Genomic DNA, 26,703 nt, shown 5'->3' with positions numbered 1-26,703 from the left:
TCAAATTTATGTATATGTCTGTTTACAGGCTCGAGAACTTCAAACTCTTCACAACTTACGTAAACTCTTTGTTCAAGACCTCACCACCAGAGTAAAAAAAGTAAGATAAAACCTTTGGCTGAAAGATTTGAATTATGCTAAAAACATCATTTTTGCTTTGCTGAAAATATTTGTCAAGCTGTGTGGCGCTCTGTTGAAATATAATTGCTTAATATATTTTGTTTGCATTTGAATATCTGAGAATTGCATGCACAGATAGACTAAATATCATTATCAAATAATTCCAAAAGCTTGAATTATAAATATGACTAGAGAGAGTATATAATACTAGCTTTACACATAGGCACATCATTGTAATTCATTTATTCATTAAAGGCTTAGACTGCTTTTAAAAATATATTGATACCAAGATGAAAATAATAAAAATGTTAAAGCTGTATTTCAGGGGAAATTGCAATGACTGTGAAAAAAATTCTTATGTTTTTGCTTCCACTGAAGAAGCTAAAATTAATTCAGAGGATGAAGCCTCATTTAGAATAATAGAATAGAATAATTTTTATTTTGACTTTGTACTATTGGCTGTAGTTTGGATCATAGTTCCTATAGTTATGAAAGAGCAGAGCAAGAAAGATTAAAGAAAAAGTGGCTCATATTGAAATACAGTATTAAAATCTCTTAATACTTCATGAAGTATTAAGGTCATGAAGTGAGACCAATTTAGTATTAAGGTCATGAAGTGAGACCAATTTAATTTTTTTTAAAAAAAATCTTACTATCTTCATTATAAAATAGTCTTTGCATGAATATTTCCACTTTATTCCAAATTTATTTTCAATGCTTTTCACTATCTTTTAAACTTTCCTTTAAAAAAAGATAAACTTTTATGACTGAGGAATAGATACCGATTATTTCAGAATGTGAAAACTTTTGCTTGAGGAACATTTTGAAAGTAGTTAAAAGCATTATTTCAATAAATATTTTTAAAAAACTAGCCATCGGTTTGCCAGTCTGGTATTTAATTATTACATTAGTTCTGGAAACATTTCATAATTTCTACTTATTTGACCTTAACTGTAACTCCCCAAATCTCTCCTCATGTCTCTGCAAGTACTCTTATTCAGGCGGTGAATGCTCCAACACTGGAAGTTTTTAAGAAGAGACTGGACAGCCATTTGTCCAAAATGGTATAGGGTTTCCTGCCTGAGCAGGGGGTTGGACTAGATGACCTCCAAGGTCGCTTCCAACTTTGTTGTTGTTGTTGTTATTATTATTATTATTAGTTCTGTTGGAATAGTAAGCAGAGGAGGACTGATACATGTGAAAAGTTTAAAAATTACTAGACAACCCGTGACCACCGTTTCAGAGATATTTCCTTACCAGAGTCCTCAACGTCTTTTACAATGACAGGACTTCTGATTTACTGCCTTCACTGGAAAAATTGGGATGCGTCCAAAGAAGCATTTGCCTTGAAAATGGCCCACGTTGAACCACATAGCAGTCAAAAATCAGCCCAAGAAATGTCTTTGTATTATGTCATAAACTGTTTTATGATCATTTTTATGTCATAAAATGTTTTATTAAATTAGCTAAATTTCCACACTAGGGGAGTCATGGGTCCAGGATTTTGGACTTTTTTTTTAAGTTCGCCCATTTGAGATACCTTGGTTTAAAAACTGTTGCATTGTTTCATTCAGTTAAAGGTTAAGGAACAAAAGTCTTAGTAGTATGTAGATATATAGAATTGTTTTAAAGAATTAACTTGGGACTGTGTAACCTTTCTTAAAGATTTCCCTGTTGTCTTGAACCATGCACATTATAACAGCATCAATGTAAATTATATTCAGAAATCTAAGAATTAGATTTCCAGTTGAATGCTTCATGCTTAGCATTATTCCAAGTTTAATTTCATAGGCTGTAATGTATTTTTATGCAAGGTAAGTTTTTTTGTTGCTGTTCTCAACCATCGTTTAATTTCTGTATTGTAATTTGTTTGCTTTTGCATAGAGTGTTGAACTGGACAGTGACGATGGAGGTGGAAGTGCTGCCCAGAAGCAGAAAATTTCCTTCTTGGAAAACAACCTGGAACAACTTACAAAAGTTCACAAACAGGTAGGATTATCATTATGTAGGTCATTGCTACCTTGTGGTTTTCCTAATTTGTTTAAATTCAACAGCTGTAGAATATGGAAAAAAGAAAAACAAACCTTAAATAATTATGTGACATAGTCTCACAGCAGTTGAGATACTCACAGCTCTTTCAAGGAGACATTTGAGCACAAAATAAAAATGGATTTTCAATCAATTTATAGGAGCCTTGCCCGCTGAGCCAAAAGGAGGCTACTGGAAATCTGATAAGAAGAAGAAAAAATCCTAGTTGCATGTTATGTTTAGTCCTCAGTTTTACAACAAAGACCTTCAACTTTCTTTTAATTCAAATTGGATTTTTAGAAGAGAACACAGACAAATGGAGCAAAGTGCCTGACAATTAATATCAAAATTAACTACTGTAGAATGTGGTACTTCTCAGCATCCCTGACAATCATGTTAGATGAGGCTTTTGGGAATTGAATGTTAGCAACATCTGGAGAGCCCCAAGTTCCTTATTCCATTTCAGTCTTTAAGAATTTCGGTGATTTTGATGGGGCATGTACTAATGAACAATGGTCAATGTGAAAAGCAGGGTGCTGCTTAGCTTGCGTCACTGATTTACAATGTCAGTGTTACATCCAATGCATAAAGATTGCCAAAAATGTTCTGTGTGGTGGAAGTTTGAGTGGTAAGCAGACAGTTTGAAATTCGTTTACCATAGGCATGATAATGAGTATGCGCACTGGAGCTATCAAATTTGAGCTTTCCTGAAGTTTCAGAGATGGAAGCACAGCCAGTGGCAAAGAACTCTAGGGAACTGTAGTCTAGACCAGGGATCTGTGGACCATGGTCTTTTTGGAATTGGGCCGCATGAAAGGCGGGCCATTGTACACGCATGTGTGCACGTGCAGCTCCACTTGTGTGAGCGGCACCCCAAAGGCTTCTCTCTTCGCTTGTGTGAGTGGAAGTGTGCATGCACCCATACTCACCCACCATTCACACAGGCCAGTTCCCCTCTTCCACCTCAGCTTGGCTACCAAGCCACCTGTGCATCCTGCTCAACTTCGCTGACTCAAAGCTGCCTTTGCAGGACACCCCATCCATTTTTGGAGTGTCAGGCAGGCCTCAGTGAACTTGAAGGAGAACGAGACTGCACCCCCAAAGGCTTCTCTTCTCCATGCCAAAAGCTTTTGCAAACGGACAAAAGGCTTCGGGGGAGCGATCTTGCGCTGCTTCGGCCTTCCGTCCCTTTGCAAAAGCTTTTGGTACATAGAAGCCTGAAGGAGTGCAAAACTGCATCCCAAAGGCTTCTCTCTTGTGTGAGTGGAGCTGCGTGCCTGCACTGGCCCACCACTTTGTGTGGTCTGATTCCTCTCTCCCCCCTCCTGCAGCTAGACTGCCAAGCTGCAAAGGTTGGGGACCACTGGTCTAGACTTACCTAGAAGTTTTGTTTGTCTTTATTATGCAGCAATTTATTGGCCCAAATATCACTGCTCTTTTTGTCTTATGGAAGCCTCATATGTAGGTTGCAATGTTTAAATTAGTGTTTTTCCTCTCTCTATCCCATCTTTCTTTTCTTTTCCTCTTCTTTGTTTTCTGTTGAAATTGCAGGACTGAATAAAACTGTTCACAAGCAAAATCAAGACAGACAGTACTAAAAATAGCCAAAAGGGAGGACTGACATTAATTTTTTATATGCTTTTATCAGTACGGTTCACATGGCTGTGTTTTTCAATGCGCTTTTTTAAAACTGAGGAAAATTGCACATGTAACATTAATTTGGAACATTTCCCCAGGAAACACCCTCCAAACTGGCTCTGCATCTTTTAAAATATTATTTACTTACAGAAAAGAATAAGTACTTTATTTTTTTTCCAGGTTATATGTGTATGATATTATAAAAAATCTTACGGGTGTGATATTATAAATAATAATAATAATAATAAAGACGAGTTTTCCCGTCTTTTGTAGTTGGTACGTGACAATGCGGATCTTCGCTGTGAACTCCCGAAGCTGGAAAAACGACTCCGAGCCACAGCAGAAAGAGTGAAGGCCTTGGAAAGTGCTCTGAAGGAGGCCAAGGAGAATGCCATGCGGGATCGGAAACGGTACCAGCAGGAAGTGGACCGCATCAAAGAGGCTGTGAGAGCCAAGAACGTAGCAAGACGAGCGCACTCTGCTCAGATTGGTATGGATTCTGCTTCTTAATACAGACAGTCCTTGACTTACCCCACAGTTGCGACCAGAATTTTGGATGATAAGCAAGGCCGTTATTAAATGTAATGTTTCGTGTCTGATTTTACAATTTTTGCCGTGATTGTTAAGCGAATTGTAGTTGTTAAGTGAATCAAATGGTCGTTAAGCGAATTCAGCTTTCCCCCCATTGAATTTGCTTGTCAGAAGCTGGCTGAAAAGGGCACAAATGATGATCCCGTGACTATATAGGACAGTGGTGGTGAACCTATGGCACGGGTGTCAGAGGCGGCACTCAGAGCCCTCTCTGTGGGCACACATGCCGTTGCCCCAGTCCTAGGCCTTCAGTTGGGTTTTATAAAACCTTTTCACTTTAGACCTCCGCCGTCGTGTGCCCCCCCAAAAAAAGGTTCAATCAATCAGTCAATTTCAACTTCTCGTGGGGAAAAAAAAGATCTTGCAAAGTTGGAATTGATTGAACTTTTTAGTCCCACCCAGTCTGCCGTTACCACCGCAGCCACGCCCACCCAATGGGCCACACCCAGCCAATGGGCCACATCCACCCGGCACCCGACGATGCATAAGTGGGTTTTGGGTTGCAGTTTGGGCACTCGGTCTCTTAAAGGTTCGCCATCACTGATATAGGATGCTGCAACCACTATGAATGCACACCAGTTGCCGAGTGCCCAAATTTTGTTCATGTGACTATGGGGGAGGCTGCAGCAATTGCAAATGGTTATAAGTCACTTTTTTCAGTACTGCTGTAACTTCGAACGGTCACTAAACAAATGGCTGAAGACCCCAGGACTACTTATAAAATACTCTTTAAGCTCACAATAAATTCAGCAAATACCATGGGATCATAGATTTTTCCTGCAGAAAAAGTATTTCTGTTTTTAGGTATAAATGGCTATGGATTTTAGAAGAGCATTCCTGAACTGTGACTTCAGGAGTCTTTATTACTTTGCGTATATATTAACTTGAACCAAATTTGATGAGCTTCAAAGCAGTTGAGTACAAAGCAGCATCCTCACATTGCAAAGTACTATGTGCTCAGTTGTTTTGCTTAGTACTTGGTGCATTTTGACGCAAAACATTTGTCCCGGTACTCATTCTTTGTTTGCTACTCAACACACAAGCTAGAACTTTTTGTTGTCAGCTGTCTTGTGACTCACTCCATTATTCCTTGTGGGGGGAAAATTGTTTGGTACTCATCATTTTTGGTACTCGTTGTGCCTCCCGGAACCAATTAACGATGAGTACCGAGGTACCACTGTACATAAATGCAACAATTTTTTGAAGCAGCTTGGTGAGACTTGCAGAAAGATGTGGCTGCTTTAAGTGATAGAGAGGTGTTTGGTTCTCAGTCCCACTTGCTGTGAAGGATTATATTCAAATGCTTTGCATGACCCTCAACTAATTGTCATTCTTCACTTTATAAATAAAAAAAAGCAACAGAAGACCTCACTTCACTAGATATTTTAGTTTTTTATTCATAGACAAACATAGCCATTATTTCTTGTTCATACTCTTATTGCAGCATTAACCACCAAACACAACACCTTTAATACCTCTGCCCTTACCCCGAGCCAAAAATACAGTTTTTCATCTAATTCATTTAGATATATCTAACCAAGCAGTTTCTGTGGGATACATCTACTCACTTACTGTGTTCTGTCACCTTCATGATATTAATAGCTCTGTCAAAAGCTTAATTTACACTATTGGTTATTACAGTTGTAATTTTGCTATAGTACTTGAAGTGGTAGAAGGGAATTCATATAACTGAATGTTAAAAATACTTGTGGGAGAAATAACTGATTTTAAAGTAATTTCTAATTCCTCGTGCTCCAGAAGCCAAGAGATGAGAACACCAAACTTTTGAAGGCAGATAAAAAGACAAAGTCAATTTGAGAACAAAAACAAAGGAATCTATTGTATTTTACAGTGGAAAGGAATTTATGAATTGTATATTATTGTTTGAGATATTTGTTGTATTAGCACTTTAGGCTTTCCATAGAGCAGAGGTCACCAACATTTTCATGCTGGCAGCCCAGAGGGAAAGGGAGCAGCTGTGAAATTTGTGTGCGCACGCAAACAGGGCCGCGTGCACCCGTATGGGGCTAGCAGCCTCCATTTGTGCATGCAGCAGGCACTAGCCGCCACCACTGCTAGCCCCTCGTGCATGTGGGAATGGGCCGCGCAACCCTCATGGCGCCGGCGGCCCCGTTTGTGCAGCCTGGTGGCCAGTGGGCCACAGACCATAGGTTATGGGGCCCCCTGCCATAGAGGGAAAAAATGGGGTTATGATTATTTCAAAAAAGAGTAGTCCACTCCTTGGCTTAAAACAAATTTTTTCCTCAGCTTTGCTTTTTCTCTTTGCAGCCAAGCCTATTCGCCCTGGTCATTATCCAGCATCTTCTCCCACAGCCATTCATGCCGTTCGTGGAGGTGGTGCATATTACCAAAACATGAAGTAAATAACTGGTAAGCTCATGGCCATTCATACATTACTGTACTGTACAAACGTCACAGTCCACAGATACAAGTTCAGAAAGGTTTTGTAGTGCAGTCATAATAGTAAACTGCTCTTCAGCAACCCTGGAGGTCTTGAAGAGGGACTTGCTAAGATAAGAACAGCCAAATTGAAGACCAGCCTGCACAGCATAAGGCTTGCAAATGACTTAACTTGAACTAGGAATATGTTTGTTTGTATACATTCTATACCCAAGTAGACATCCCTATCTCTCTAAACCAGAGACGGAGAAGTAAGGCCCATTTATGACTTGTGGACATCAACACCCAGAATTCCTGAGCCAGCATGGCTGGCTCAGAAATTCTGGGAGTTGATGTCTACAAGCAGTACTTTTTTTTCTACCAAAAAAAAAAAAAAAAGGTGCCGGAACTCTCACACATCATACAACCCGCCTTGCCTACCCTACAAGGTTCCATCCAAAAAAGGTGCCGGAACTCCATTCTGGGTGTTCTATGAGAAAAAAAAGCCCTATCTACAAGTCATAAAAGGGCCATTGTTCCCCACCCCTGCTCTAAAGCATTAGACCAAGTTTGTTGTTTTAACTACATTAATGGGCAATGCTACAATTGTTGTACCTATGGTTCCCTTTATTCACCTGAATCATTGAACAGCTTCTGATTTTGAAGCTAAAACAGTTCCTATAGATATTTCAGAAGCATAGGAGAAAAAAGTCTATTTTGTTCCTAATGGAAAGAAACTTTAGTACGTTAAACCAAAATGCATGTTGCGTGAATCAAGAACGTGCCACTGTTTTGTGATGGCTACATTTACCAATAGGATAGTGACCATGACCTGCCACTTTAATAGCATAGTTTCTTCCACTCTTTCAATGAAATGCTGGAATGTCTGTGTCCTTCACCTGCCCCTTAAAAAAAAAAGTGGAACAGTATGTTGTGCTGGAACAACATTCTCCTTAGTAATCCATTTATCCAAGTATATTATTTCAGAAATAGCCACTATGTTCAGCATGGCCCCCCCAAAATCCTCTCTATTGTGTAACATTATTAGCAATGTCCTTACATTGCTGATCTGCACTGCGAAAGATTTCTCTGACTGTTTCAAGTATTGACCTTATAGCAAGACGTTAATTACAGATAATCCTTGTTCAGTGACTGTCTCATTTAGGAGACCGTTTGCGGTTACAATGGTGGCAAAAAAGTAACTTTACAACCAATGTTTGCAGTTATGACCTTTGCAGCTCTGTGAAGAACAGAAAAACTAAAGTAAGATTGTAAGCACAGTTGTGTTTTCACTTAGCAATTGCTTTGTTTAATGACTGAGTTACAAATCCCAAATTCTGGTTGCTAAATAATCACCTATACATCAGATGTTTTTGCATTGACACATTTGCTATAATTCAGAATTTATTCTGTTGATGGTGTCAGTGTAATGGCAAGGTGTAAGGACAAACATGTTCTAGGAGGAAAAATTAAGAAGTTTAGTAATTTCACTGCAGTTTTTGGAAGATCTGCCATTCTGTGAAAAGAGTACTGGAAAGTGTGCTTGAATAACAAGGGAAAACCAATGGTAGCCATTCCATTTTTATTCACATTTTTCCCAGGCAACTAATAAAAAGTAATTGAGTAACTAAGAAATTGAAATACAATTATTTTTCCAAGACAATCCATTGAATAGCAGACTGAGGATGAATCTGAGTTTAGTCTTTGCCAGTTCTAACTCAGTATCCTTATTTTAGTATTTACTATCCTGATATAAGTAGTCAATTTGAGTGCAATCCAGAATGAAAATAATTGTTTTTATAAAGCTTGGGACAGTTTAGGTCAAACACACGCTAGAACTGTTGTCTCTCCTCTTCTGATCTTAAGGAACTTTTGCCTCGTTTTTTGGGGGCACCTGATTGATAGCTACACAGAACAGACGACTCCTCTCTGCAGTAGTCCCCAAACCACTGCTTGGTGCAACTTCTAGTATTCTCCCCTCCACCTATTCCCGAAAACTTGACTCGTTCTGCCATACATTTGATTGAGCTTATTATTCAATATAACAATATATTCTCACGTTGCATTTCAAGTTTGGTTCATGGCTGGATTACTGTTGGATTATCAGATTTTGAGTTAATTTTGCAAGAAAAAAAATGGAAAACTCTTTGGATTGATTTGTAGATCTAGAAGTGTTTTACAAATAAAAACACACAAAACAATTTCCAAAGCTTGTTTTTCTCCCTCACCCAATCGGAACCTGGATGATGGTTTCTGTTCTGCAGCAACACATTTATTTAGATTTTTTTAAAAAAACAATCCTGCCTTTATTATTGTTATAAATAACTCAAAGTGGGGAACATCCTTAACATTCCTTCCTCCTATTTTCCCCACAACAACCCTGTGAGTTTATTTTCCCCACAACAACCCTGTGAGTTGAGTTGGGACGAGAGAGAATGACTGGCCCAAGGTCACCCAACTGGCTTTCGTGGCTAAGGAAGGACTAGAACTCACAGTCTCCCGGTTTCTAGCCTGGTGCCTTCACCAGTATACCAAACTGGCTCTCTCCATAGCAGGGGTTCTCAACCTTGGCAATTTTAAGACTTGTGGACTTCAACTCCCAGAATTCCTCAGCCAGCTTTGCTGGCTGAGGAATTCTGGGAGTTGAAGTCCACAAGTCTTAAAGTTGCCAAGGTTGAGAACCCCTGCTCCATAGGATGATTATATATGTTTTCTGCAAATAAATTAATGCTCCAAAAGTTATTCTGCTCCTGAAAATGTGATGTGTACTAACACATTTTATGTGTGTCTATTTTTTCCCCCAGGCTGACCAGCTGGTACTTGGCATGTGGAAGGTTATCATCAATTCACTACTACTTTTTTTTACAGAGAACTGGAACTATATTTCTGTTCGTTGTACATGTTCTATAGCCATCGGCAATGCACCGGTTTCAAATGTTTCAGCTTTGCCCAATCTCCATGTGTACAGAAGTGTGTCCAATGCACTTTTTTGCTTTCCAAACCTTGTACAGTGTATCTAACACGTTATCCTAGGGTAATAATACACCGAGTCTGCTCCTCAATCCCTGTCGTTAACTGACTGCCTTTTAGCCCTCTGTGCCACTTCTGTGGAAGATTCTGTGCTTGCACTGATGCTGTTTTGTTCTGTTTTAAGTACTCTGGTGCATCAGTAAAACTGTGGACATCCAAGAATTAGCCATCGAACAACCATAGCAACAAACCAGATAATTGGATTCCCTGATGAATTTCTGATTTTCTGTTTAATATGTGTATCATTTTATATTTTTGGAAACTGACAGGGTGCAGCTATGTGGTTTAAAAATAGCCTCCCCTCTCCAATCTGCTTTCAGAAAAATAAAGTACCTCAAATAATGCATTTTTATTACCCTGGTGAAATGTTGGTTTTTTTTTTAAAGGGTAGGGAGGAAAAGCTAAATTATGAGTACATTTGCTTGGTAGAGATCAGATAACAGTAGAGATATAGAAGGATGAAAAAGAACATGGTTAGCATAGTTTAGTCTTAAAATCCAATGATCATGAGGGTACATAATAACCTCAAAGTTTAGGATTTGACCTATAATGCCCCTTACATTGGTTGGATCTTCAATTGATTATGCAGAAGCAATGGTTTTGAGGAATATGAATATTAAAATAAAATTTAGAACAGCAGGTGAAAGCTTAATTTCTCCTTGATTTTCAGAGATCACAGTACAAGTCAGATATGTGGGGGAAATTCTGCTCTAATAATTTTTTCCCCAAAAGATTGACTAGGAATAGGTATGCAAGTTTAGAGTGCAAAGCAAAAAGAAAAAAAGAATTATTGAAATAATCTTATCAAAATCCTGAGCATTTATAACATTAGATGCTAGTAGTGAACCTTAGAGCAGTCTGCCCAAGAGAATGGTGTAGTACACTCTCATTGTATTCTTACTTAATGACAGACATGGGGTATTAAATTGTATTTTAACTGGAAGACATGGGTAACCATAGAACATGGTAGATAAGTGTTACATCTGTAGTTTAATGTGCCAGTTGTATTTATTTTGCATATGCTTCATATATACGTTGAAAACCATGCATATGAACATGTGTTATCTCAAAAAATTATGAGGTTCAAAATGACTGAATTTCAATTTACATTTATTCCATTCTGTCGCTGTAGCTTTCACTAAAATTAGCAGTAAATTGGGGGCTGCTAATTTTGGGGGGGAGGGAATACTTTTGCCTAAAAAGCTATTCTGCTATAAAGACTTTAGAAAGATGGTTATCAGATATTTTATCATGACATAGGTTAGTATTCTCAACAGTAGCAAGGATTGATTGGTCTTATTTAATTTATTAATTGCACTAATTATGAGGGAAGGGAGAAACTTTTGCGATGTGTTTAGTGAAAGATCTTATTTTGGGTTTATTTTGTTTTTTGTTTTTGTAAATGTTTGTGTTTTTAAAATATTATTACACATGTATATACACTGTCCACCACTTGAAGTGTGAATTTGCCATATTCAGTCCTTTTTCTGGGATTAATAAGGCCATCTTTTTAGTTGTAAATTGTTGAACACCAAGTTACATACACACACATGAAGTTTACATGCATATACACATAAAGCTCCCAATTAGTAAAAAACAAACAAACCCTGGAACAATATTTGAAGAAATTCCAGCCAGGACATCCCAGTAAGATACATTCTAAATATTCCAACTAGAATGTGTAACATGGAGGATGCTTCAAGCAATCTCACTATAACTATTTTCATAGGCAAATGAGCTCTTAGAACGCACGTGTTTAGTTTTAAAACATAATTTCAAATGACTCCTTTTTGTGCATTTAAATAATATTGCTTAAGATGTTTTGATACTGTGAATGCAAGCACTATGCCTGATCAATCCCCACTGATAGGAATGAGAACTAGGTACTATAGTTTGACATTAAGCACTTTTGAAATTAAAAATTGTGAGGTTAATAGGGTGCTTATATTAGGATGTAAGGAAAAGTTACCTTTGAGGCCCCAGAGCTGTTAGTTGCTGATCAGCCAGTCAGTTCTTCTAACTTAAGTCTCCTTGATTGAGGCCTCAGAACTAATTTTTTCACTTTGGTCAAAGATGGCAGATTGAATTCTGAAATGGGACACAAAGACACAGTATATTGCAGTGCTTAGGGATGTATTTTGAAAATGATCCACACACTTTTATTATGTCACTGACTCATTGCTGCTAGAATTGCTTTGTGTGATATTTCTAAACCATTCTTTTAAGTTTTTGATACTAATTTTACAGTTTGTTTGTATTGCTTCCAAAATGCCAGAGATGTGATTTACTCTTTAAAATGTCCGTTTCCTCTTTGCTTCTTTTATAGGTACAGTTTGACTGACATTCTTTAAATGATAGTTTTGAGTTTAATTCTAGAAAACTCAAAAACTATGTTACATACTTATAAAATTTTCTGACTGAAAGTGAAGCTTGCTTCTAATTTCAATCATACTTTCTTTATAGTCATAGTTTTTATTTATGTACATCCTTGGGATAACTTTTTAATTTAGCCTTCTGCCACTGAGACAATGGAAAGATTGTGACCATAGTTGCTAAAATTACATTCTGCTGAATTAAGTTAAGAGTGGATTATTCTGAATTAATTAGCTTGAAATAATGTAAACTGTACTAATATCTAAAAACTGGCTTTTTAAAAATCTGATCCCCTAGTCAATGAATGAAAAAAGAGCAAACAACATATTTTGTTACTTCATTTATAAATGAAAATACTTCCTTTCTTAAAAACAACACAGCCCCAAAGCTTATCTTTCATATAGCAAATATATTTCTTGTTTATTAGGTTTATTCCACAAAGGACTACTGCAATTTTTGTGGGTTCTTTGGGTGTCTCTACCCCCATCATAGGCTGTGTTGAAAAACAGGTTGTGCAGTATAAGCTATAGCTTACTGGTGATGAATTGGTCCCCTAAGCCTTTATAGTCTGATGCAAGAATATGAACACAGCAGAATTTTGGGATGATGCCTCATTGGAAAGCAATTTGTTATGGTTTCCTATAATGCCTTTTTGAACCAAGAACACAAAGGATAATTGTCTTTTTAGGCACCCATACAAAACTATTTCTAAGATTGTGTCTTACACCTAAATAATTGTGTCTGTCATTTTTTTAAACTTCTTTTAATAGTGGAAGATGTGAAGGAAGAATAGGGATTGAGGCATTCTGTAGAAGTATACATGTCTAGTTTATAAAGTTTGTAGTGTGTATTCCAAATGTGTATTCTCTGGGACCTATGTATCTGTACAATAGCTTGTTGTAGGGAAAAATGAAATGTGGATCCTTTTTCTGATGGTTACAATCTCTGGGGAAATTTCCACATAAAAGATGCTGTAATGAATTTAGCTCTATAACAGCAAACCTAAATCTCCCCTTCCTTCTCTATAGTTAAGTCTTTGGATCTTGGTTCTAAGATACTATCTATAAAACTGTATGGATACACTCGCAGACTGCATGATGTATCATCCAAAACCTGTTTAAGTAGAAATAAAATTTAAGTGAACTCTTTTGTGGCCTGTGTTTAACAGCAGTGATAATTTTGGTATTTTTGCCTTTTCAACCTTGTGTTCTTGGTGTCTTCTATGGAAATCTTTTGGTTTGACAAAGGAACGGAACAACTAAGCGGATACATTAAATATTTTTACACTGCTTATTCCTGACTATATACACTGATATCTCAAGTGCCATAACCTTGACAAGTCCGTTTTTATATACGTTTTTTTCACATTAGCTGAGCAAAAGTCTTGTTCACTTAACTGAGTATTAATAAGGATTGGGGATTTCGATTTTAGAGTAAATTTAACTGGCAAGCAACTCTGAGTACTGGCTTGCCTAGAACTTCTCCAATTCATTTTATGTTGTGTGAGACCATTTTAAAAAAAAATCTGGCCTTTATTGTGTTTATAAATAACTCAAGGTGGTGAGCATGCATAATATATCCTTCTGTTTTCCTACAACAACAACCCTGTGGGGTAGGTTGGGCTGAAGATGACTGGCTCAGCGTCATTCAGCCGGCTTTCATGCCTAAGGTGAGACCAAAACTCACAGTTTCCTGGTTTCTTAACTGGTTCCTTAGCCGTTAGACCATCTTTCAGACTGAAGCCTACCCAAGTCTTTCAGATTAAATATACCACTCTCCAAAATTCAAGCAGAGGTATTTTCTATATGAACATCAGCAAACAAATACCTAAAGAGCAGACGCTTTAGAGAATCATGCCTAGCCAGCCCTGTTCAACATTTATTAATCTGCTTGTGTCCTGTAATTTCTAGCGCTCCATATAGACTTTGATTTCCACTAGGTGGCAGGCTGTTGACAATTTAATCCAAGTGTTCTGGGATTAATCCTTAGATTAGGCAGGGAAAGCCCCATAAGAAAACTAAATTTATGAATAATTATAACTGTATACTGCTGCTAAAGTATGCCTTTATTTTTCATAGATAAAACAATTTTTAACTTTTCTTTCCTACATTTTTCTGTGTACTAGTACCCATGTTTAAATTCTCAGTGAAGAACTATTATGGGACTTCCCTCTATTTCATGTTTTACAAAATATTGCTATTTTATTATCAACATTAAATTAGAAAATGGGGTGGGGGACCCAGAAAAACACGTTCAACAGGAGCAGATTAAATGGTCTAAGCCACTAAAAATACATTTGGCTGGCAAAGGATGGGGTACAACGTCTAACTAGACCCATTTCTGCCCAATCGTGTTCAAGGTTTGGCAGAAGTTCCTGGAGGAAAAACTTTAAAAAGAATTGGGGGAATGACCACCTTCCTGAGCAAGTCTGAATCTTGCTATTAGCTCTGAGTAATTCCACTGTCTTGTAATGCCAGCCAGCATTAGCAGCTCGCTCCTTTCTTTCTTTCTTTCTTTCTTTCTTTCTTTCTTTCTTTCTTTCTTTCTTTCTTTCTTTCTTTCTTTCTTTCCTTCCTTTTTCTTTCTTTCTTTCTTTCTTTCTTTCTTTCTCTCTCTCTCTTTTTTTTTCCTTCCTTCCTTCCTTCCTTCCTTCCTTCCTTCCTTCCTCTTTCTCTCTCTCCTCCCGATTAGGATCGCTCCTATGAGCTTAATGCCAGTTTGGGTTTGGCTTTTCGAGCCGCCTCCTGAACAGTTAAAAGTACCCAAAAAAGGAGTCCTAACGCGATTCATTTAGCCGAGGCGCCGCAGGCAAAGCGGAGAGCCGGAGCTCCTGACCTCTCCCACTCAACGGCGCGAAACCCGGTCGCGGCAGCTGGTTGCCCCTTCGACCCCACTTGACTTTCAGACGACACGGACCGACCGCTCCTGCCGTGCGGCTTCGTGTTTCATCAAATTGCCCTTTGGAGACCACGGCCGAGACACTTCAAGAGCCGGCTCAAGTTTGGGACCGGGACGAGCTCAACTGGGGGACGAGGAACGAGGGGGGGGAGTGGGTGTGTGGGTTCTTCCAGTGCGCGGATTTCTTCGCCAGGGAGGAGACCCGCCTTGCAGGTTTCACTCACTCCCTCCCGGGCAGGTAAAACCCCGCCCCAGCAGCGCGCGAGGCGTAAGCGCCTTCCAAGGCCCTCCGCCCCGGCCCTCCCTGGCGGCGGAGGGCTTGCGCTCCCGCGTTTCTGAAGCGCTGCCTCGGCTGAGGAGAGGCGTCCAAAGCGAGCGGAACGAGCGCTGGTGAGTGGGGCAGAGGCTGGGCGCGAACTCGCGAGGCAAACTGCCCGCCCGAACTCTTTTGGGACTGGGGGGGGGCTCTTGGGGATCCGCGGCCCCAAAAAGGAGCCCTTTGATCGTGAGGGGTCCGTATTCCCCAGCCTCGTTGGCTCTGGCGGGGCGGTGGGGAGGGGGAGCAAAACTCTGGCAAAATTGTTGAGACGGGCGGGAATCGGTAACTTTTAATGAAGTTCCTCTCGGGAGCTGGTGCATAAAGGAGGGATCGGAAGCTGCTTGGCAGGAGGCGCGTGCCAAGTTGAGTCTGTTCTGGCATCTCCGGTCGAAGAGGATCAGCCGGGAGGGAAGCACTGCCTGGGTCCGCTTTTCCCTCGGCATTTTGTCTCCGTGGGCAGGAAATGGGGGTTCAGCAGGCTTCCCTTTTCCAAAGTTAAGCTGGTGTAGAGTTGGTTGTTTTTTTTTTTCCCAAATTTTTTTTTATTTATTTTACATCATAAAAAAACAATCATAAGTAATCACAATAAAGAGTTGGTTGTTGTTGTTCAGTTGCTAAGTCGTGTCCATGGACCACAACGTGCAACGTCCCTCCTCCACAAAGTTGCTAGGGACCTTGGAAGTCTTCTAGATCTAGTCCAACCTCCTGCTCAGACAGGAAACGCTATACCAGTGGTTCTCAACCTTTTTAATGCCGCGACCCCAACCGGTCGTAAGTTGAGGACTAAACCGGTCGTAAGTCAAGGACTAAACCGGTCGTAAGTCGAGGACTACCCAACCGGTCGTAAGTCGAGGACTTTTCCTGCCCGGAAGCGCCGCGCATGCGTGGTTCCGCCCCCTGAGCCAGCCAGGCGTAGCTGGCAAGCGGCAGAGACGGAGCAGGCTGACCACCAGCTGGCCCAGCCCAAGGGAGGTAAGGCACCCGCCGGAAAAGGGGGAAAAAAATGGCGGACAAAAAAATGGTGGACAAAAAAAATGGCGGACAGCCTTGCTTGGCGACCCCCATGAAATGGTCAATCGACCCCAAATGGGGTCCTGACCCACAGGTTGAGAACCACTGCCCTATACCATTTCAGACAAATGGTTGTCCTGTCTCTTCTTAAAAACTTCCAGTCTTGGAGCACCCACAACTTCTGGAGGCAAGTCGTTCCACACAATCTCCCTGAGTCTGCCCAAACTCGTGCCAACTGTGTTGATGACACTATCTAACCATCTCATCCTCTGCTGTCCCCTTCTCCTTTTGCCTTCAATCTTTCCCAACATCAGGGTCTTTTCCTAGGAGTCCTCTCTTCCCATTAGGTGGCCGAAGTATTGGAGCTTCAATAGAGTTGGTACCCTGTCCACAATTCTGCTGCCTTTAACTTAGTGCTCTCCAGATGCCTCAGATCTCCATTCCCATCCGCCAACTCTCCCTTTGCAACTAGTTTGGGAAAGGCTGACCCATACCAGCATGATGCCTGCAGAATATAGCTAATTGGAGAAAGGCTAGGTGTGGTGAGAGAGAGCCGGTGTGACCCTGGTGCCTTCTGCTGGGTTCATTCTGAGTGTGTGTGAGAAGTGTGTGGATTTGTAAAATGGGCTGGAAATCATTTTTAATATACATCCATTGAATTGCATTCCATCTTCAGGGTGGAGAAGGTGTGTCAATATTATTTCGACTAGCTAGACTGTGTGTCTATCCTCACCTCCTTTGTTCCTCCTAATTCTTCATCTGGCATCTGTACCAGGTAGCTTTACCTTGGACTATTGGGACAGGAAAGACTTACTTTTCTATAACATGAGACTTGTCTTCATGTTGGTTTTGAGCAAAGTTCATCCCTAGTTCAACTGAGACTATTCTTCAATCTGTGCCCTCTTTGACGTGTTCCATTTTCCCCTTAACCCAGGGGTAGGCACCCTTGGCTCTTTTATGACTGATGGACTTCAACTCCCAGAATTCCTGAGCAAGCCATGGAGTTGAAGTCCACGAGTCATAAAAGAGCCAAGGGTGCCTACCCCTGCCTTAACCGTATAGTTAGGCCAGCCCATCTGGAGAACATCAGATTGAAGAAATCTAGTTTAGTATCATATATTCACAAAATAGGCTCACACAACACCAAGATTTAATGTGGTACTTGGTTTTGACTTAACACGTTGCATTAATGCAGCCAGTTATTTGATGTACTGTGGTTAAACAAACAATGACTCAGTGTGGACACAACCAGAATTACAGTGTTAGTCAATGATGTGAAAGTGATAGTTGTCTTATTTGTCTCATGATTCGTTAAAAAGAGATGCAACTTAGCTAATTGTGGTGGCCAAATGTTGGTTACGACTGTTCAGTGTAGGGAATGCTTAGTTTAGCATCTAGTCTAGTGTATTTAACCCTTGCACAATAGGTTAGAATTCAACAGGTGAAGCTAATCCCATGGCTGCAGCTTCATTCCAGAAAAGCTCTACGAATGGCATTATGCTTGTGTGTATAGGTCTAAAAAAGGTATAGGAGCCTGGCCAATTAATTAATAGAGTAACCATATTTCAAACAGGATCTTATTTGAATAGGGTGGGTTCAAGTTCTAAATAATTTCTAAATTCTATTAGGACAACTCAAAGACCACCAATACTGTGGGTTGTTTGGAAACCTCCAGTGAAGGCAAAATGGAACGTGTTTGGGAGTTGCACTTATTACCGGAGACTTTACTGGAATTAGCTTTGAGGGCTACCATTAAAAATTAATAGATATTACCAAACTGTGGAATTGTAGAAATATAAAGAAAAATAAGAAATTAGATTTATAATGCCAAACTAACATTTTATTTCTTTTAGTTTTAGAAAAGCCTACTAAAAATATATATTCTGGATCTTTTATTCTTTTTTCTTTTTCATAGTTAAAAATTGTGAACCAGAAATATTACTTATATGATTTTCCAGTGCTTTTGATTTTGGAATGTCATAGATAAATAAATGATGGATAGACAGACAGATATATAGCAATAGTAGCAATAGCACATAGAGTTATATACCGCTTCACAGTAATTTACAGCCCTCTTTAAGCGGTTTACAGAGTCAGCCTATTGCCCCCCACAATCTGGGTCCTCATTTTACTGACCTTGGAAGGATGGAAGGCTGAGTCAACCTTAACCCTAACTTTTTTGAAATGCGTTTTTCTGGATTTGTTGTTGTTATTCTGTTTTTCACTGTTAAAATAAACCTGCCATTAAAATTATAGACTGATCAGTGGGCAAATGTACAAAATCAGCAGGGGATCAAATAATTTTTTCCAAAGGCTTAATTTTTTTATAGGTGATAACCAATACTTTGCATTGTCCCCTGACTCATACAAGTAATCAGTCCTCAAAAGAAATTACTTTCACATGTCTATACCAGTTGAAGTTTCTTTGAAGCAGCTCCAAGTAGAACATGTTACCTTGGTCCAAGCAGAATGTGATGAAGGCGTGAATGATTGTTGCTAAGGTATTTTGCTACTTTACGAGTCATAAGAATTCTGACTGCATGACTTAGTTCTTTAGGAGGAATATTGGGTAACCCAATTCTAGGAATATTAATGGATCACAACAGAACATGAACAAGCAGCAGGATGCTGCAACTAAAAAAATCAAGACAATATTGAGCTATGTTACCATAAGGCTTGCATCAAGTGTCATGGTTCTGACAGATGGAACTCTTCAAAAGAACTTCGAGGCATTGTTTACCTTAAAGAATCTTTTATTCGAGAAACAAAGTATTGGCACTACATAGCCGAAACCAAAAACTAAATTCCCCTCCCCTGGATACAAAGTAACAAAGCACAATTCCCTCTTCCAATAAACAGTCATAAATCACATTCCCCAATTAGCTTGAAGTGTGGGCTTTTCCCCCAACTCTCCAGCCCGCCAAAACTCCATCAACTCTGGGCCCAATGACCTTGGGTTCCCATGGCTGAGTTATTATTGTTATGACTAGCTGGACTCTCATCCACATTTCCCCTCCCAGCATCAACTAACTCTAAAAGCAATAGAGAAAAATGGCTGCATTTCCATCTGTTGTCAAAGCAAGAATATCCGATGTTAGCAGCGTTGACATCCGGCCCCCCTTACAAAAAGGACAAATCCTGCAATGCAAACAAAAGCACAGGTTAGGGGTTGCCTCTTGGTTTGTTAGGGTGTTTCTTATAGAACCTATTAATGAGTCTGTCAGCTTTTACATCGCTAGATTTCACCAAGGTGGCTTCAGGCAACGCATATCCCTTCCATTGCACTAAGTACTGCAATTTCCCTTTAAAAATTCTTGAATCAAGAATACGCTTTACTTCATAGTGAGTCTGTCCTGCCAGTATGAGAGGTCCAGCCAAATACTGGTCTGGGATGATAAAGCAAATTTAAACTTAAAGCCCTGCCCCCCCTCCAAAAAAAGAAAAAAAAATCCTATTTTATTTGCCTACTTGAAACATAAAGTAAAAAACAATGTAAATTATACTTCTGTTCAATTCAGTGCTGAAGGATGTACACAAAAAAGATGGTTTCCCTGTTCCTTCACAAAGCCTTTTTTTTTTAGTGCCAATGTCTAAAAAAGAGACATTTTGATGTATTTAATGAACCGTACTGGATATTCCACTGAATCTCTGAGGAAATTGACAGCAGGAATAAGTGGATCCTTTCCAATCTGTTATCCTTTTTGCCTTCTCTTATCAATTTTATCTGATATTGGAAAGACTCACATATTCTTCCAAGTAGAGCTTTTTCGTATTTATTTAATTTGTATAGCACTTCATTATTTTTACAAATAACTCAAGGTGGCAAACATATCCAGCACACCTTCCTCCTATTTTCCCCACAACAACAACAACAACAACAACCCTGTGATGTGGGTTAGCCAAGCGAGAGTAACTGGCCCAAAGTAACCCAGCTGCCTTTCATGGCTAAGGTGGGACTTGAACTCACAAGTCTTAACCATTAGACCAAACTGGCTGGTTTTTGTTTTTTTTTATAAGGAAGCAATTGCCTCAGATCCCATGTTTGAATAAAGGTCTCCATCTGATAATAATACAGTATTTGAAATAAGCTGGATCATTTAAAAATGCAATTAAATATAATGGCAGAAGTTCAGATTTGTGTATGTTCATGTTTCCCTCACACTTCCAATTAGCGGGGTTTGTTTTTTTTTACTTCAGTGGACAAAAAGCAGCAGAAGCAAATAGTGGCCTGTCAAAGGATGGCTCAAGAAAGAAGAAAGTCTTCTGGAATTGGCTGATGTATGCATACTAATCACAGTTTACAATAAAACTAAATAAATTGTCCATTGTAATGAAAAACAAAACAAAGTCATACCAGTTTGTGATACATCTTGATTAGACTGTGATTCCTGAAACCTATGGTTTTTGACTTGGTTATTTTCACCATCTTTTCAGGCAAATGTGTTGGTAGAATAAGTTCCCTTAGAGACGTCTACCCATTAGTGATATTTTTAAATACTCTACAGTAGCATCTGCTGTGCATACATCAAAACAGGAGTTACTTCAAAGTGACAGATTAGATGTAAATCTTCCCAGTTAATGAAAAGGAAATGTTAACATTCCTTCTGGGAGTATGAAAACCTGGAAGGGACCAGCTTTATCAGATGTGTAGGATTGAACACATGAAATTCAGACTAACATGAATGTAGACCTGTAGGAAGGGGTGGCTTGTCTCTGCATTTGAAAGTGACTCATGCACTTATTAAGAGGATCATTATATTCTGAAACAAAAATCCTGAAGGCAAACTATAAATCAAATGTGATAGATTAGTAAAGTAATGTCTGGATGTGGGAAGATACATTATCTTATACAGTACTGGAGAAATGCTTATCTCAAAATCAGTCCTTCTGAAAATGGGTTTCTTGTTGATTTCCACAAGGAAATATGATTGTGCAATCTCATGCTTTTGTTTTGGTTCAGTTCCTAATACACTTGGCCAGGATCCCAAAACTATGCATTTCCACATACCTTCTTCCCCGTGCCACATGGAAATCTGCCATTGAACCTGGAGCTTTAGAAATTATGATAAGGAATATATATGTGTCTGAAAAAGAGACAAAGTGATGTCAAAGAAGAGTATTAAAACCAAAACTTTACTATGTGCTAAAAGTAGCTGTTTGAATCCCAGCTTTCATTAGAAGTGCTTCCGTAGTTTATCTCTTGGGTGTAACCCTTGTACCTGGGTATGTAATTAATATTACGTCTTTGTGAAACAGCCCCACTTTTTAGGGCCTCGTCAGATCAAAGGACGCAATGCAGCACTTTGACTAAGCAAAAAAACACAAAACCAAATAAACAAACCAAGGTAGAAATGCCAATTGAAATGCAGGCATGTAGTAAAAGCCCCATAAATGGTTTTATTGAGTCTTGACTGGGCTGAGCCTTGAATAAATGCTAAGTGTCTATTTGCTTAAATCAGATTGTAGTGCCCTGTCAAATATTTGATTTGATTATGTACCATCATATCAGTGTTAACTCTTAGCAAGCACGTAGATAGACCTTCTCTGGAATGAACTCTCCTTCACTTCTGTCCTTTGTGAGAGGTGTTGCATGAGGACAACGAGATGATCCAATATTCCCATTTCTCTAAGGATATTCCACAGCTTGCCATGATCCATCGAATTAATGTTGCTCCTGATTTTGCTGTCACTTGGCACCGCTACATCTATCACCACTGCTATCTTCTGATCCTTGTCTACTACCATAATGTCTGTTTGATTGACCAATATCTGCCTCTCCATCTGGATCTGGAAGTCCCACAGGATCTTAGCTCTCTTGTACTCCACGACTTTCTATGCAATCTCCCATCCGACATGGGAAGGTGTAGTCCATACTCTGTGCACACAATGCCAATCACTTGGTTGTGCCATTCAATGTATGCTGTTCCTGCTTGCATCATATATCCTGTCACTATGTGTTGAACTGTCTGAGGCTTATCTGAACAGTGTGCACCATGTATGTGTGTGTGTGTGATTCTGGTGCAGCTTTTCATTTTAAAGTTATTTATAACTATAAATGTCTAGTTCTTGTCAATAATAAATTTTAAAAAGATTGGGGTGGTTACTTATTTAGCAGATTGCAATTCTGCTCAACGAATTGGTTTGTATCTGGCTTCCCTGATATATGTTACTGTACAACTGATTGCACACACACTGAAATGAATCATAATTTGTGCAAAACCTCAGTGATAACATTTTGGCAAAGATACATTAGCTGCATAACCTCATATTTCAGGAAGCACTGCAATCTTAATGCAACTGTTATATTTTTGTACAGGGAATCAGGACATTTCATTTAATGATTGGTTCCCATCTCATATATGATTGTAAATAGGGGTAATGGCTTTTAAGCAAGGCAAAATACAAATACGTTGCTTAAAGTTGGTTTAGTCTCTTTGTTCAGAAAATATTAAGCATAATTTGACACTCATAAATAATGAGAATCTAATGATCTGATGGCAAAGCGAGGTATAAAGAGATTTGATATGGAGACTTAGTATAGTAATAGTAATAAATAGTAATAATACAGAACAATCCAAATATAGTTAACACTGGAAATTTATCTGGATTGCTTGGATTGAAATGTTCCTTTATCACTTTAGTTGCATTGTTCTCAGTTTCAGGGACTTAAAACATTGCTAATCAAGCAAATTTTATACTATTGTTACACAAGGAATACAAAATGAGTATAGGTAAGCAATTTCTATTAATTCCTGTTTCTACTTTCCTTGATCTTTCTAGACAGATCTTTCACATCTATCTGAGAAGGGTTTAATCCTGGATGTTACTTTGCTCTTTGGCCATAAATTCATGAATGAAACTTTAAACAAAAGAGGTGCAAAAAATGTCACCAAAGCCGGATTGCATACTGCCCACCAATATTCCTTCAGCAGCCCCCCAGAATAGGTAGAATTAAACAGTTCACCCTCCCTTTTGGGAAGATTTTGTTGGTATTTAAGGAGCAAAATGAATGCCTTAAACATTGCAGATGCTCTAGGTCAGGGGTGTCAAACTCGCAACGTCATGTGACGTATCGCGACTTTTTTCCCATTGCCGGCAATGGGGTGGGCGCGGTTTCGGCATGACGCATCCGGCCCGCGGGCTGGCAGTTTGACACCCCTGCTCTAGGTGCTCTTCTTCCCTATAAAGCTCTTTGGAGCCCCACAAAATTCAGACACAGCTCTGCCCACTTACAGAATGTGGCTCTCAACATGCCATAGAACAGGGGTGGCCGAGGAATTCTGGGAGCTGAAGTCCACAGATCTTAAAGTTGCCAAGTTTGAAGACCCCTGCCATAGAACATCTGCTGTATCCTTCATGTCAACATAACTTACACACATTTGCCCTACCAGCTTCTTGGAATACATTTATTTAAACAATTATTTGTAAACAAAGTTGATGAAGACCTCAAAAATAAAGACCACAGGTGAAAATGTGTACAGACTGTGAGAGCAGTCACAAAGATTTTGGGTTTGACCCTTTTAAGGGCAACATCCAAATAATCTCAACATGACATTGGAAAGTCCAAGTTTCTGCTCTTCCTCCTTCCATAAAATATATCCGAAGAGGGGCTTGTTTTCTTGCAGACGTTTCGTTACCCTAACTAAGTAACATCATCAGTGCTAGTAAGGAGTGCTGTTTGCTATAGGTTTATATTCTGGTGTCTTGCCTGTCTGTGTGGGTATGGGGTGGTCTTAGAGATTCTTTGTTTGGGCTGTTTACTAAGAGCTTGTTGTCAGTTTCTAGATTGGGGGTATTGCTTACTTGATTGTTGGTCTGAAGTTGACCTTGGAGATAATCAATGCTGATCTGTTGATTACTGGTGGATTTTTCCATTTGCCATCAGAACTGGGACCAGAATTTCTATTGCCTAGCAAGGCAGTTCTTAAGTAAGTTGCCCCTGATTTTACAACTTTTTTGCCATGGTTGTTAATTAAATCACTGCATTATTTAGTGAATCATGTAGTTCTTAAGTGAATCCCAAGTTCTCCCATTGGAAGCTGGCTGGGAAGGTTCCAAGTGATGATCACATGACCCCAGATGTTGCCACTATTGTAAATATATGCCGATGGCTAAATGCCTGAATTTTGATTATGTGATCCTGAGGAGGCTGCAACAGTCATATAGGCAAGGACTTGTTGTGAGTCATTTTGAATTGTCGCTAAACAAATAGTGGTAAGTTGAGAATCAGCTGTACACCCAGTCATTACAAGATTAAATGGCACATCTGCCCTTTCCTGAAATAGCCAGGCATAATGTCAGGATCCAGGCTTGTAGATTACAAGAGAGGGAGCAGAGAGAAACAAAGAATTTTTTAAAAAATGCTAGGGATCCTGTTTACAATTATAGAGTGTTTCTGGTAAATTACATAATGTGTATAATGTATCATGCAACTCAAAATATGAGGATAATTCTCTCCTTTTTGCCCAGAAAGAATCTCTTTGAAAAAGGGAGTACAGTAATCAGGCCAATCCTGAAGGAACTTCACTTAGACTAAAAAGGAATAGAAATCAGAACCATGTTCTTGAATAAGAATGGTTGCTAACCAACTTAGGCACTTTTGGATATCAATAAAGGAGAATATTTGCAGCTCAGAGTTGAAATAAGGGGTCCCTGGTGCTCTCTGAGCTCTGTTGTTTTCTTGCGTGTGTTTTATTACCCAAACTAGCACTGATGATGTTACCTAGTTTGGGTAATGAAATGTCTGCAAGAAAACAGCCAAGCTCAGAGAGCACCAAGGACCCCCCCCCCGGGTTTTGGATACAGTTCATTTTCTGGAGCTTTGTGCCTGATTTTGGACCAGAACTCCCTTGATAACCCTTTGAGATGACCTTTGCTAAAAGAGAAAAAAAGTGTAATTAAAAAAAAAATCTTTTAGAGCAGTGATGGCGAACCTTTTAGAAACCGAGTGCCCAAACTGCAACCCAAAACCCACTTATGTATCGCCGGGTGCCAGGTGGGTGTGGCCCTCTCAGCGGGTGCAGCTACAGTGGGCATGGCAGACTGGGTGGGCGTGGCCACTGGATGGGTGTGGCTGCAGTAGTCATGTCAGACTGGTTGGGCATGGCTGGGGTGGATGTGGCCACCTTGATGTTGCTTATGGGGAGGGACACCTGTGGGAGCCGGGCAGGACAGGGTTGGGGGAGATCCAGGGGGTCTCTTGTGAGTGGGATGGTGGGCTCCCCAATGGCAGCTCCAGGCTGGCTGGCCTTAGGTCAGTGATGGCGAACTTTTAGAGTTGTGTGCTGGGGTGATGGCGCGTGCCTACAGAGAGGGCTCCACATGCTGCCTCTGGCACGCGTGCCATAGGTTCGCCACCACTGTTTTAGAGTCTTAGTGGTTCTCAACCTTCCTAATGCCGCGACCCTTTAATACAGTTCCTCATGTTATGGTGACCCCCAACCATAAAATTATTTTCATTGCTACTTCATAACTGTAATTTTGTTACTGTTATGAATCGTAATGTAAATATCTGATATGCAGGATATATTTTCATTGTTACAAATTGAACATAATTAAAGCATAGTGATTAATCACAAAAACAATATGTAATTATATATTGCGAAATATTTATTTCTAATTACAAATAAATGAAATTTTGTCTTGAAGCATGGGTGCCGAATCACACCTTCAGCTGCTCCACCTATGGCTCTGAAGGGAGATCTGACCTTTTCTCTTCTCCCCTTGCCCTACAACACACACACATACACAAACACATTTTCGGGGCTCCGGTGCCAACCCTGCCAGACCTGAGCAGAGGCCCTCAAGGAAACTTTCCCTTGCCTACCTGGCTCATGCACCCCTTCACACCCTTTGCCATATTTCACTTTGTTAAATCATTTTTTAAAATGTTTTTCCCTTCCTCCTTGACAATGTATCACCATCATCATTATTTTTGTGCTTGGCTCTTTTTTCTTTTTGTTACTAATTTTTTAAAAAAGAATTTAAAACCTTCCCTTTATATCCTCTCCTACTTATGCAGCGCCGTTTGCACACTCTCCCCAACTCGCATGGTGCCTCACCACACTCTTCCCACCCTCCTTCACATCTGCACACCCTTGTGCACCCTCCCAAACCTGCCCAGCACCTCTTGCACACCCTTTTATACCCTCTCGGACCTGCATGGCACATATACCCACCCTGTGTGGTACCTTTCACACACTTCTTGTATCCTCGCGCACCCTTTCACAACCTCCCCGACCCAGATTCTTGCGCACCCTCCCTGATCTGCCCAGTGTCTCTCATGTGCCCCCTCA

The 26,703-nt window shown here is 39.8% G+C and overlaps 1 protein-coding gene across 3 annotated transcripts in view; it reads left to right on the top strand.

Annotated features, from left to right (window-relative positions):
* Window positions 1-14,512, top strand: part of KIF5C (kinesin family member 5C) — a 91,751-nt gene extending 77,239 nt beyond the window's left edge. For 2 of the 3 annotated variants that reach the window (XM_015822071.1, XM_015822054.1), the window contains 4 exons: window positions 29-100; window positions 2,005-2,109; window positions 4,060-4,276; window positions 6,667-6,957. In XM_015822071.1, coding sequence (XP_015677557.1) covers window positions 29-100; window positions 2,005-2,109; window positions 4,060-4,276; window positions 6,667-6,761 — 489 coding nt within the window. In that variant the 3' untranslated portion in view covers window positions 6,762-6,957. Of the gene's footprint in view, window positions 1-28; window positions 101-2,004; window positions 2,110-4,059; window positions 4,277-6,666; window positions 6,958-14,489 lie in introns of those variants that run through there. The other variant, XM_015822063.1, reaches the window with a different exon arrangement.
* Window positions 14,513-26,703: the final 12,191 nt, after the last annotated feature.

The sequence above is a fragment of the Protobothrops mucrosquamatus genome, unplaced genomic scaffold (genome assembly GCF_001527695.2).
Source record: "Protobothrops mucrosquamatus isolate PMUCROS unplaced genomic scaffold, P.Mucros_1.0 scaffold_170, whole genome shotgun sequence".
Taxonomy (NCBI): Eukaryota; Metazoa; Chordata; class Lepidosauria; order Squamata; family Viperidae; genus Protobothrops; species Protobothrops mucrosquamatus.
This window is presented reverse-complemented; position numbering and strand designations above follow the sequence as displayed.